General features: G+C 39.2%; 1 protein-coding gene across 1 annotated transcript in view; it reads right to left on the bottom strand.

The window, feature by feature from the left end:
• ADGRV1 (adhesion G protein-coupled receptor V1) overlaps positions 1-13,770 on the bottom strand; it is a 3,979,741-nt gene that overhangs the window by 2,747,413 nt on the left and 1,218,558 nt on the right. The window contains exon 45 of the mRNA XM_044064182.1: positions 6,524-6,648. Within this exon, the coding sequence (XP_043920117.1) occupies positions 6,524-6,648 (125 nt within the window). The remainder of the gene's footprint in view (positions 1-6,523; positions 6,649-13,770) is intronic.

The following is a 13,770-nucleotide window of genomic DNA, read 5'->3' as shown; positions in this document are numbered from 1 at the left end:
ATGAGAAGAGGACCACGTGGTGGCAGAACAAATGTCATCCAGAGAGACCCTGGACCAGAATGCCGCCAAGGTAGCCATGGACCTGGTAGAGTGTGCTTTTACCTGACATGGCAGAGAGAGCCCCTTAGCTAAATAGGCCCTGGCAATGCATTCAGTTATCCAACTGGCAATTGTAACTTTGGAAATTGGTTTGCCCAAAAAGGGTTTAGCATAAGAAACAAACAACCCATCATATATTCTAAAAGATTTAGTCCTGTGAAGGTAAAAACGGAGTTGTCTATGTACATCTAAAAATAGCAATTTATATTCCCCCCATTTTGAAAATTTGGAAAGAAAACTGGCAGATTGATCATTTGGTTTTTGTTTGCTTCAGAGGCCACCTTAGGTAGAAAGGAAGGATTGGTATGAAGGGAGACTCTATCTTTGTGGAAGATCACGTAAGGCACTTTGATAGACAGAGTTTGGAGTTCTGACACCCTCCTAGCAGAGGATAGATATTGTAACTCAGCTGTAGCTGCAGGTTTAAAAGGGGGTGCAATTAGAGCCTGGAAAATAAAGGTAAGGTCTCGCAGAGATGGAGGATCTTTCACTGGAGGACGTAGTAGAAAAGTACCCTTTAGGAAAGCCTTTCAGAGCTTAGAAGACGCTAAAGAAGTCATATTTTCTCATATGTGAAAAGAAGAAATAGCGGCCAGTTGAATTTCAATAGTGGACAAACTGGCACCCTGTTGAAAGAGACCTGATGAATCTAGAACTGCCGAGACCGAGGCTGTGGAGGAGTCTAAGGCACACTGCGAAGCCCAGACCAAAAAACATTTCCATTTGCTATGGTAGACTCTTCTGGTTGATGATTTATGAGTCACAGCCAGGGAAGATAAACCGGGAGACCTGATGATCATGGGAACTGGAACAGTCAAGCAGTGAGCTTCAGACTGACCAGATTTGGATGAGGTATCCCCAAGAGATGAAAAATAAGATCTGGAACTGGATCTAGAGCCCATGGTGGAACTACTGTGTGAGACCATAGGGACAGGAACCAGGCTTGACAAGGCCAGAATGGGACGATGAGGATAACTGCGCTCCCCAGCCTGTGAGCTTTCTGCAGAAACCTGGAGATCAAGGGCAGAGGAGGATAGGCATAGAGTACACTGGGTGGCCAAGCATGAATAAAAGCATCGCTGGGGGCTTCCCCCTGAGGGGGACACAGGGCAAAGAACTCACTGCACTTCATGTTGGAAGGAGATGCAAACAGATCGCAGCAAGGACGAACCTATCTGAGGAAGATCTGCTCCACTACTGAAGGGTTCAGAGACCACTTGTAAGGGATCAGAATGGACCTGCTGAGTCAGTCTGCTAGAATGTTGGACCAACCTGGAATCCACATTGCTACCAGAAATAGACCACAGGAGATCGCCCATTTCCAATTCTCATGGCCTTGTGACAAAGTGGATAGGATCTGGTTCCCCCCTGTTTCTTGATGTACCAGACTACGGACATGTGGTCTGTCTGTATGGCAATTGTTCCTAGAGGAAGATAGGCATGAAGACCTTGCAACGCTATCAGCACCACCCTCATCTCTAGTATGTTGATATGCAACTTGGTCTCGGGAAGGGACCACATGCCTTGGGCCATCTGCCCTGAGCAATGCCCCCCACCCGAGCAGGAAGGCATCTGTGGTTACTGTGGCTTTGGACAAGGGTGGGAGAAAGGGATGACCTTTCATTAGATCTGGAGACTGAATACACCACAGAAGGCAGTCCATGCACACCCAGGATATTCGAACCAGGCAAGACAAAGACTGGTCCAGAAGAGACCATTGGACGGCAAGAGTCCATTGAAGAATGCACATGTGAAGGTGTGCTAAGGGCAAAAGTTAGTACCCAAGGCCCTGAGAATTGATTCTGCTGTTGGACCCTCTGCATGAAGAACCTGTAAGGCATGAACCCTCAGATTGTAAATTCTCTCCGGGGTAAGAAAGATCTGCATCTAAATTGTATCTAACTGGGCCCCAATGAAGTCCAGGCTCTGAAATGGCATCAGTGCTGATTTAGACAGATTGATAGAGATGCCTAGATGTTTGACTAAGAGTAGAAAGGAGTCCCTGGCTTAGCATAGAAGATGCTTGGGCGGGGCTGCAAAGAGCCAATCATCCAGGTACAGAAAGACCTGAATACCCTAAGCCTCAGGTGAGCCACAACTACTGCCATCACTTTGGTGAACACCCGGGGGCTGTGATGAGACCAAAGGGGACTGCTCTGAATTGAAAGTGATTGGCTCCTAGCCAGAAGTGGAGAAACCTTCGGTAGTGTCTGTCCATTTTGATATGGTAGTAAGCATCTTGGAGGTTGATCAAGCGCATCCAATCATTCAACTGCAGATAGGGCAGGACAGAGAAAAGACTGATCATGCAAAAAAAAGAAGTAAGTAGCGTCACTAAAGGCAGAGCACATCAAAATATAAAACTCCAAAAACAAATGGTTCTGCCACCAATTCCACTTAACACTTAAAACTTGAAAACTTTAATAAAATATACGATGATAAGATAAAATAAAATAAACACACTGGCTCATAAACTGGATAAGCGCTTTCGGTATAATACCTTTTTCAAATCCTAAATGTTTGCCAGTGAAACTTCCTCTTAAATACCTTCATTTCCTAGTGTTCACTCACTTAGATGCATTTAGTAACCATAGCAGCATACACACCCTTCTAATTATGTCATTTTGAGTGCTGAAGAGCTTTCCCTTTTAGTGCAGGTTTTAAAGGAACAAATGCATTCAGACCTGGTGACTGATCTGATTGCAAATTCATTATCCACTTCATTTCTTAAATTTCTGTTCGGTTTACTAAATCCCCACCTCTTGGTGTTTCATGAAGCCTAGCTAGTGCCATGATCTTGAAAGAATGACTGTCATTTATACTAATATGCATATAAAGTGTATCGTTGGTAACTTTTTTTCTTATGTCAGATAAGTGCTTTAGGATACGTTCCTTGAGCATTTGATTAGTTTTCCCTATGTAGTATGCCTTGCAGTGACTGCAGGTTGCCACATAGATAATGTTCTTACTCCGACAGTTTGCAAATCCTTCAAACTTATAGTTCCTTTTAGTCAGGGGATGTGTAAAAGTATTTGAAATGTTTATATGAGAGCATGCCTTGCAACTTCCACATCTGAATGTACCAACTCTCCTGTTCATCTGAAAAATTCTGTCTTCAGAAATAGCTTCAGTTTCTGTTTTATAACATAATAGTCTTTTTAAGTCTTTCCTGTTCTTAAAAGAAAAGCTGGGTTGATCTCCAACAATTTCCCTAATTTTGTTGTCAGATGTTAGCACACTGGCCAACATTTTCTGATGGTATTACGAATAGCAAAATTGTCAGTACTATATGTCAACTGGCATCTCAGATTGGACTTTACCTCCTTTCACTTGATCTTGACTATTTCACCTTGGTCTGAAAAAGAGGGTCTTCCCCTCTGACAGCGTAGTTCCAAGGTAGTTGCTTCATTGGTCAGTGTCTCTTTGACTTTGTATCCTCTCTTATTAAAGTCATTGATAAGTTTAATTTGCTCCTCCCTATAATCCTCATCCCTCATGCAGAGCTTGGACACTCGAGTTAGTCGGTTAGTCACTATGTTGTCAAGAACATGCCTGGGATGCATGCTAGTATTGTGTAGTAAATGATTGCGCCATACAGGTTTCCTATACAGTCTAGTATTGATGCTTCCTGTGTCATCTAACATTAACTTAACATCCAAGAATTCTATCATGCTCTCATATAAACATCTCAAATACTTCTGAAGACAAAATGGTCAGGAGTCTCGATGGTGCCAAGAGAACCCTTTCCACCACATCGAAAGCAGATGGAGAATGGACCTCCAAGTTAGAAGCCAACAGAGTCATTCCCCTCTGATCCGATGAGGGAGTCAGAGCCAAGAGTCTAGGAGCCAAGCTACCGAGGGAGGCAGTGTGGTCCAAACCGCTTGGAGTCAACAGTACCCCCTCGGAACTGACCCAGAAGCTTTGGCCCTGAGAGCTCAGATCTGACGTCGTCAGATTTGACAAACTCAAGGCAAAGGCTGGCATCTTGGTACTAGGTACCACTGGCACCGATCCCCCAACCCCAAGGGTCCTCGGATCCAAGGGCTCCGATGCCATGGGTTGGATTGGAGAAGGAGAAATTGGCAAGAAAAAGTTTTTGAGGCACACTCTCCTGAGGGAGAGGGTACAGGCAAGACCTCCATCTGAATTTCAGTGTGGATGAATTTCTGCATCATTTTGTCCATCTCCACTTCACTAAGGGACCAGGTGGAGTGGGAAGAAGAGGCCACAGAAACAGTTCTTGAGTGGTGGCAAGGGGAAACAGGAGACTGCACTCTGACCATCTCTGGCTCGGGAGAAAATCTAGGGGAGTGGTGCCAGGGGGATCCAGGCCTGGAAGTCACTACCTTGAAGTGTGGAACAGCCAGGACAGAGTGGTCAGGAGACTGCTTGCGGGGCCTATCCTTAGTAGTCTTCTCCCCTATCCCAGGCCTCTTGAAGGGAGTTTAAGTCCCTGAGGTCTGGGAAGGGGAGGATGTAGTAGTAGCAGAAGATCCGGTGGAGGGAGTGGGAATGGCTGTTCCCAACATGGGCAAAAGGCCCTTAACTATCAACTTGTTCCTCCTGTCCTGAAGTGCTCTGGGCTCAAACCCAGCACAAATAGGACAGGAGGTATCTAGATGGGAAGCATCTAAACAGACAACACACCGAGTGTGGCCATCAGCAGGGGACAGCTTATGACCACACTCGGAACAGCATTTGAAGCCAGATTTAGGCGCTTCAGACATTATCCCCTAGATAAGGCCCAAATATACACACACACACACACACACACTTTAACTTAGGAAAGACAGAGAGAGAGTTTTTTTTTTTTTTTTTTTTGACATGAATGTGAGGGAAATAGCAAGAAAAGAAGAAGAGAAAGAGAAAAAAGTTTTATTCACTTACATGAAAAAATGCCCAAAAAACACAACCACAGGCTGAGCAGCAGCAAATGAGATCTGAAAGGAGGAAGGAGACAGGAGGCATTATGGGTAGAGGGGAGGACTTAACAGCTCAGATCAATGATGCTAGCTATGCGGCTGTTTCAGATTCATGCCGGATTCAAAGCCCAAAGGATGAAGACCAAATGAAGTAAATTACTTCAGATCTAAAATTAACAAGAGAATATACATTTATTAGAATGCCAACTCTTTTATGTTTGTTAATGAGATATTCCAACATCATATCCTATCCATAAAAGCATTCTGATGTACTGTCTTTCACTTTTTCTCTTATTCGATTGCAAAGCACTACAAACTCTTCAAAAACATTTCATACAAGTAGAATAATTTAGTCATAATCAAATAAAAAGAAACAATTCATATAGTACATTTAGAAATATCAGACATCACAGGAAGAAGATATTTGTGACATTCATTCGTAAAAAGTAGCATAGAACTTGATCCTGTTTGACATATGACATATATGCCAAATGTAGCTAAGCATATTATTAAACAGAAAGAGTTTCATTCATTGAGGAATTTTTATTACTTATGCTCTGCCATTCTATCCTAAAGAACAATGTATTGTTGACTTCCACAAGACAGACAGTCTTGTTTCATGTGTGTTTGTGATTACACCTACAATGTTATTGCAATGTATTTTTGATTCTGCTGGATAATTACTTGTTGTCCAGCTATCATTAGAAATATCAGAGCACTAATCTGGGGTTATCCTGGGCATAAGTAGTCAACAAATCTTATGTTCTGCAGAAAAAAATACATTCTAAACATATACATTCATTCTTAAAACAAGTAAAATTACTGCTGAAATTAAAAAAGTTAAAATTACTACTGAAAACGAAGAAGCTGAAAAAACTGAACAATGGTTTAATAATGAGACATATAGAGAACAAAAGCAATAAAAATATTTTGCTCAACAAACAAAGTACAAGATTACCTTATATCTCAAACAGTAATCAAAGTAACCAATGGATGTGTCTTTTTCTTTTGTTCATTCATAATTCTGTGGGTTCGGCTATGCTAACTTCTTGAAATTCAAGATTCAAAAAGAATGAAAAAAAATGCGTGAAATCCATACGGGTGAAAAACTCATTTGCTCTTCTTTTTTGCAGTGGGGCAAGCCCCACTGCACCCCGCAAAATTATATACACCTACTCTATGGTCATACCAACTCAAAGAAAGAAGTGAATCATTGCCGTTTCACAATTAGAAATCAACTGGGAATGATTTCATATATGAAAAAGCTTTTGGCTTTATGCTGTTAGTTTTTTTTTTTTGTTTCTTAGGGCTACTGATGCTTTTTTTTTTGTTTTGTGGGCTACTAACAATCAAGTAATTTCACCTTGAGCATGTACAAGGAAACCAATTCTGAGAACTGTTTGCATTACAGATGATGATGAGTAAATAAGCATTTTTTTAATACACCATTTGATAAGTTCTGTCTGCAGGTAAGCTTTTATGAAAAAAAAAGTACTTACTTATACCAAATGCAGTGTCAGACTGTGTCTCCCATTCCACACTGACAGAGGTGTTCAACCCATTACTGCGAGACACCTGCAGATACAATGTTCTGTTGCCTTCTTCAACAGTTATGGTATTTGTTCTAAAAAATTCATGAAGATACTGTCAACAGTTAGTCAACAAAAAAATCACCAGAAAAACTGCTTATATTCTCTCTCTCTCTCTCTCTATATATATATATATATATATATATGCACAGATTCACTTTACATGCTCAGTGTTTTAAAATGTCAGATTTCATATGGCCGAGACCATATGATTGACATTTTAAAACAACAAACATGTTAAGCGGAGATCTCCATACAGTGCGGAATGGGAAATTTTCCCTTTTCCTCTTTGTAGTGCGAGCTCAGAGTTGGTATATTTAAATAGAAGGGGATGTAGGTTCATATTATATTGTCAAACTTTAACAAGTTTGAATGCCATATGGTCAAACCCATATGTTCGAACTTGTAAAAGTTCAAAAATGCAAAAAAAAAAAAAAAAAAAACTTACCCGACGGTTGTAAGAAGGGGGGCAAGCCCCCCTGCACCCCATACCCCCGCTCTTTAAATATACCAACTCCTAGATCGCACTACAGTGCAGTAAAGGGAAATCCTCCCCTTCTGCATTGAAGTGCAATCTCGGAGTGAGTATATTTCAAAAGCGGGAGGTGTGGGGGGTGCAGCCCTCCATATGGGGGTGGAGGGTGGCTTGACCCCCCTGCTTACAACTGTCAGGTAAGTTTTTTCTGTTTTTTATTTTTATTTTTTTACATTTTCGAACTTTTACAAGTTCGAACATATGAGTTCAACCATATGGCATTTGAACATGTAAAAGTTCGACAACGTAATAGGTATCCAGGGGTGTGGGGGTGCAAGCCCCCCTGCAAAAACATCATACAAAATTTTTTTGTGTCGTTTTTGTTTTTGCTTTAGATGTTCAATGTTTTAAAACATCGATTATATGGTCTCAACCATATGAAATTCAACGTTTTAAAACATCGATCATGTAAAATGAATCCATGTATATATATATATATATATATATATATATATAGATATATATAGATATATATATATATATATATATATATATATATATATATAAATATATATATATATATATATATATATATATGGATCTATATTAAATAAGTGAATGCTTAAAAAAGCGAACGCTTATTCAGTGACCCTAGTTCAGCAAACACTGAAAATGCTGAACACTCAGAACAGTGATTTTTTCCCAGGGAAAAAAATCTCTGTTCCACACAAAAAAAAAAAAAACTTAAAACAGTATTTAATGTGGGGGGGCTTCACCCCCCACACCCCCCGATGTGGGGGGCTGTGGCCCTCACACCCCCCTACTTAAATATACAAACTCTGAGATTGCACCACTGTGGAGGAAACAGCAAACACCCGAAACCGGCCCAGCAATTTCTTTCCCTGAGAAGAAAGAAGAAAGAATTGCTGTTCCGTTAGACCCTACTTCCCACCTCATACTTACCCCACATTTTCCATTGGCTCAGGCTATAAAGCTCATATATTGGCTATTCCCTACACTTTTGAAGAACCTCCCTTTGTAATCTTCTGCACAAAGCTACTTATGTACTAAATATGCTGACTGACAGAGTTCCACTGGACTTACATGTATTATCTTTATAATAAAGTAATTTATTGTTGGCAAATTAAATTGTAAATCTCTTATCATTCTGGTTTGTGAATGCTCATATAATGCCATGTATTATTGCTTAACCTGTTATATTTGCAAGTGTTTGCCTGAGCATTTGAACAACATATCATTTACTGTAACAAGCATGTGGTTGAAAACACATCCCCCTACTGGATAAATAAATATAAATAAAATCAAAAAGAAACATCACTGACTGAGCCCGTCTATATCAGTGGTAATTATATTGACTAAAAGCTGGCTAAATAACACACAATTGACAGAAAATGGCATTCACCTGACAGAAAAGCAGCTTTTTCTTTCATTCATTCATTCTTTCTTTCTTTCTTTCTCTTATGTATATCAACCATCAAAACTTTCTTTCCACTTGTCCATCACCCATTCATTCCCACTGAGAAATGAGAGCTGACTAATGGTGAGGCTGCCATCAAGTCACCGGTTACCTGTCACCTTTTTGATACCCTTAACTCCTTGCCACTTGGTGACTATGACCTGCACAATACTAAAATGGAATCTATAATATGAACTCACTGATACTTGTGCAGTTCTAGACGTGCACCTAAACCAGTTATGGGACTTATACACTCTTTAGTGGACCAGTGTACATCTTCTAGTGCTTTATGCTGCTCTGCATACCACCTAGTTCCCCAAAATGGGTGATCCAGCATTGTCTGCTCATTTCCACATCACCTGGCTGGTTCCCCCGGTGCCCTGGTAGTAGTCATTGCTGGGTCACCTGATCACCTGGTCATAGTCAGGGCTTTATCCATCTGTACCATGAAGCTAGCAACTGACAGAAAAGGAGGTGACCAGTGAGGTGTATTGCGGATGTGCAGCTGAATCTGTCCTATGCAGCAGTTTTGTAAGGGAGAGCTCAGTAGATTTTTTTTTTCATTAAAATAAGACTAAATGTCTTCCAAGTGAGCAATCATTATGCAGAAGATGGAATACAAGGAGAAAGTGCTTGGCCAGGCTAGAATATCGGTCAACTGAGATTTAAAGTGAGGAAATGCAAAAGCAAGAGCTTGGATTATGGAAACCCAGTAGAACTGCATTGTATTTAATCTAGGACAGACAGACTGTTAGCCATCAGATAAATGGACCACAAAGAGACTTATAGACTAACTAGTGATACCTCAAAACAGTTAATGAAACATGGTGTTATAGTTTTAAATATCAGTAAGCACAGTGTAATGTATTACAGGCAGTATATGGCCAAATGATAATGCTCCTGTACCAATGACCACGTGACACATCGACCGGATTTCAACCAGTGCTGAAGGTCACATCCCAGTACAGATAAAGAGTACAGGCATTCTCAGTGGTAGGGGAGAGTAAAAACTTGGTCAACTGACTGCATAGCTTAATATGATAGAGCAGTATATTATATGCTGTAGCCCTTTACCTGATTCATCTATCTTAAACTTGCATCTGAATACATGACTTAAGCAGCCCAAGTTCCACAGTCATTCTCAGTGCCAGGCAGTTTTACCTTACATAGTTAACGAGGTGACATTAAAAACTTGGCTGGGTGCTGATAATCACTAGTCCATGGCTGTTAAGACTACTTGAAACACTGATTAAGTAAATAAAAAAAATCTGCATTTCCTATTCTTAAACTTCCAGATTCAATCAGCAAAATTAATGTCATTTTTTTTCCATTGAAGAAGTACTACAGTATTTTTTTTCTGTTGAATTATGCTAAGTTTCTAAATTTTAAATCTTTCTGTAAAGGGCAACAGCACCTACAAAGTGGTAAAATGCAACTTTTTTTCATCATATATTTTTATTTTTGCAGTACTAATTATTTTGCAGAATTTTTGGGTGTGTTTCTATTTTTCTAATTTGTTGCACTTCAAAAACACCAGAAAGGGCTGCTCTGATAACATGATTACATAATGCTGCTTTTTAACTAGGGTCTCTTTGTTCTACAATATTCTTTAAGGATTAAGTGGTTGAACTTGTCAGTAAATATGAGACAATTGCTACATTTGCTACAGCTCCCTGTAACCAGACTGAACAAGGAGAAGGTAACTGTTAGTTGCTTATCTGGAGACAGGATCAGCCATATCATGCATGAACTCAAGTCATTACACCACAGGTACCAGTATGATTCCATCATAGTCTATCTAGGTGTGAATGACCTGAGATGTACCTTCCTGGACTATATGAAAAGAGACACAATGGAGCTTTCAGACTAGGTGTCTCAGACCAGTATGAGCTTAAGAGTGAGCAGCATATTACCATCACTGAGGATGATGCCACAATACGACCAAAAATGATTTCAACAATTTGTAGTGGCTATTTATGTTAACATGCAATGGTCGTGAATAACCCTAATCAAGTTAACCTATAATGAGGTGTAAATGAGAAATTGCATAAAATGGTGTAAGCTAATAAAGAATTCCTTCATCTACTTATGACTCATAGCAAAATTGTTGTGCCATTCACAGATTCATTACAAAAATCAGTCACGCCTGTTGTATCCACTTTCTAATCCATGTAGATGCTTACTGGCCCTGCACAATTATTTCAGTTGTCCTTTCTGTCTTGAACCTTTGTTCTGTTCCATTACTGCATAATGCCAGTCATACACAAAAATACCTCATCAGTCAAATAACACAATAATGAAACCATGCCTGCCATCTTAAGAAAAAAGTTATATGGTACAACCTCCATAATGTTATACACATGCAGAGTCCAGCCAACTAAGGTTGTGCTGAAGTAATGTTTGCACTGATATGAATTCATTCCCAGTAGTTTGTTAACAAATCTGCCCTTTCCTTAGCCCTAATCACTTTCTTACAATCATAATACTGTCAATTGTCATTCTTCAGTGACACAGGGCTCTCACAATACAGGCACATGTTGAACCAATAAAACATCCTTGCCACATCAATATTTATTTATTTATTGATTGATTGATTGATTGATTGCATTTGTTTACCAGGAAAGTCCACTGGACCGTAACAATGCCCATTTTCAGTAAAAACCCGGGGAGAAAATCTCCTCAATGGTACATGATAAAGCACAAGCTGCAGAACAAAAGTTCAACAGACTTAAATCACCACATTTCTACCAAGTATGTACAATCACAAAAAGGCACCAAAGTAAATGATTTATCCATGATCATTAATCATTTCCAGTGCTGCTGTAATGATTTCCTAAATACAAATAACAGCTTGCAGTATTCACCAAGACCATTGTAATATGTCCATCATATGAATAAAGCAAGTGGACTCAATAACCGTACACCATTTTCAACTGTTTAAATTAACATATTACCATTATTTTTTATTACTTTAAAAAGTCGACAGTTTCCACAACTAATTTTCCACCTAACTCTAGTAACCCAAATGTTAAACTTACTCGCATAACTTCAAGGTTCTTTACATGTTGTGTATGCAAATGAGGCCTTTTCACATTTATCTTTATGAATCGCTGTAATACATCAATGTGCTCGGCACGTTATGCACATAACTAGTCTCCCTGTTTCTCTTCATGCTTATCTTCAGGTACTTAAATTTTGCCTTAAGTAGGCATGTTTAGCAGTACTCCTGCACATTTATGTAGTCAGCGTGAAGAGCATCCGATGACTATATTTGCATATTGACATAGTGCCAGTCTTTCTGGATTACCACTATGCTAGACTAAAACCCAAGACTATGAATACCAGCAATAGCCTGGAATTGGAATTTGTCAGAATATTCCCTTTTCTTCAAGGTATGATAATCTCAGAGTGGGTATATATAAGGTTAGGGGATCCCCTGAAGAAAAACAAGCTTAAAGGAAAAAAGTGGTATTCAGTATTTGCCATTTGTATTTTGTCCTTCTCTTTTTGGGACTTTGAGACATGACATTGTGCGCCATGACATTTCAATTGTTACCTTACCTGAGTCAGTTCAGTTGTTGTCTTGCTATTCTATAGCGTCCAGTCATGCATTCTAATGTGCAAGTTTTATCACCTTGTCATCATCATGAAAATCAAAATAATGTTTTTAATATTGATTTAATTAGATAAACCCATTAATCACAAATTACTGTTTTTAAAAAAGTGACTTGGGAGCACTGTCTGGTTAAGCAACTTATTCGGAACTGTATAATATATGAGTGGAAAGTGAGGCAAACCAAAGAAAGAAATCAATATAATCACCCAATGGGGAAAGAAAGAATAAGAAATAAATGGAAATGAAGGCTTCCAGCTGCATTTCTAATAAAACTGTTGGTGTGAAATCATATGTTTTGGCCTCATACTGAAAACATGGGTGATGTTATTCTGTAGTTGCAGCAGTGCAATATGCTATAAAGATTACAAACTTATGGGCCTATATTATATGCTCAAAGAGACTTTTCTTCAAACATATAATCATCAACATCTAAAGAGCGAATGCTCTAAAGCACGAACAGCCACATCCTCGAGTTTTTTCCCCGGAAAAAAAATTCAGTTGGCTGTTATCGGGAATTGCACTTTTCTCCAGTGTACAGCAATCTTGGAGTTGTTATATTTAGTTAGAGGAGGTGTGGGTGGTGAAGCCCCCCCACTTAATTAGGGTTTTGAAGTTTGTGTTTTTTGTGTACGGCCCAGTAAATTTTTTCCCACGGAAAAAATTCACGGAAGTGACCATTCGCGCTTTAGAGCGTTCGCTCTTTAGATGTCGATGATAATATGTTCGAAGAAAAGTCTCTTCGAGCATATAATATAGACCCCAAACTTACATACCAATAAATATATTTACAGAAACCAATAACTCTACTTTTCTTTGCTGGAATGTGCAAACGACTTTAATGCTTCTACTTAGGAAAGACCAAGACTTACATTAGGATGGAACAGAAGTAAGGCTATCAGTACTGAGTAAAAACAAGAACTGAGTTCCGGACTCAAGATGTAAGTAATGTAAACACTCCCTTAGAAAGATGTGCCATGCTGACAAAGTGATTAGTATTGCATAATAAAAGCTTGAACTTCATTTGTAGCATGACTATGGGTTGTATTTAGGGTTGCCACCTCTGAACAGGCATAAAAAATAAATAAATAAGAAAAGACCTGCCATTTTCCACCCCATTGCCTACCCATTAACTTACCCATCCCGTTAAGTAAGTATGCACTGTTTCTCTTTCAGAGTTAATAATCATGTTATGAAAATTTTTGAAGAAGTGGTAAATAATGTGCCAAATGCACCAGATGTGCTTGTTAAGATAATATTTTATAATGTTGTTTTGGGAACTGGTATGTTTGATGAAACTATTGCAACAGTCAAGCATGGGCTTTAAGAAATCACACTAAGAAAATAAACAGAGGAAGAGGAAAAAAGGACATTTACATACTTTTTATTGCAATGTCAGTAATGTTGTACATATGTACCTCTCCACTATCTTTGCAAATTAGGTGGCATGGCCAAATTGATTGACAGGTGATACTCCATTGTCACAGTAAGTAAATGAGCCTTCAATGAATGATGTCAGGCATAAATTGTAAGTTAATTGACAATGATGCAAATTAAGTTTGTGAACTGGAGTACATGATTGACAGGCATGC

The sequence above is a fragment of the Protopterus annectens genome, chromosome 2.part2 (assembly GCF_019279795.1).
Source record: "Protopterus annectens isolate FY-2018-M chromosome 2.part2, PAN1.0, whole genome shotgun sequence".
NCBI classification, from domain to species: domain Eukaryota; kingdom Metazoa; phylum Chordata; order Ceratodontiformes; family Protopteridae; genus Protopterus; species Protopterus annectens.
Note: the sequence above shows the minus strand (reverse complement) of the source record. Positions and strands in the feature narration are given on the sequence as shown.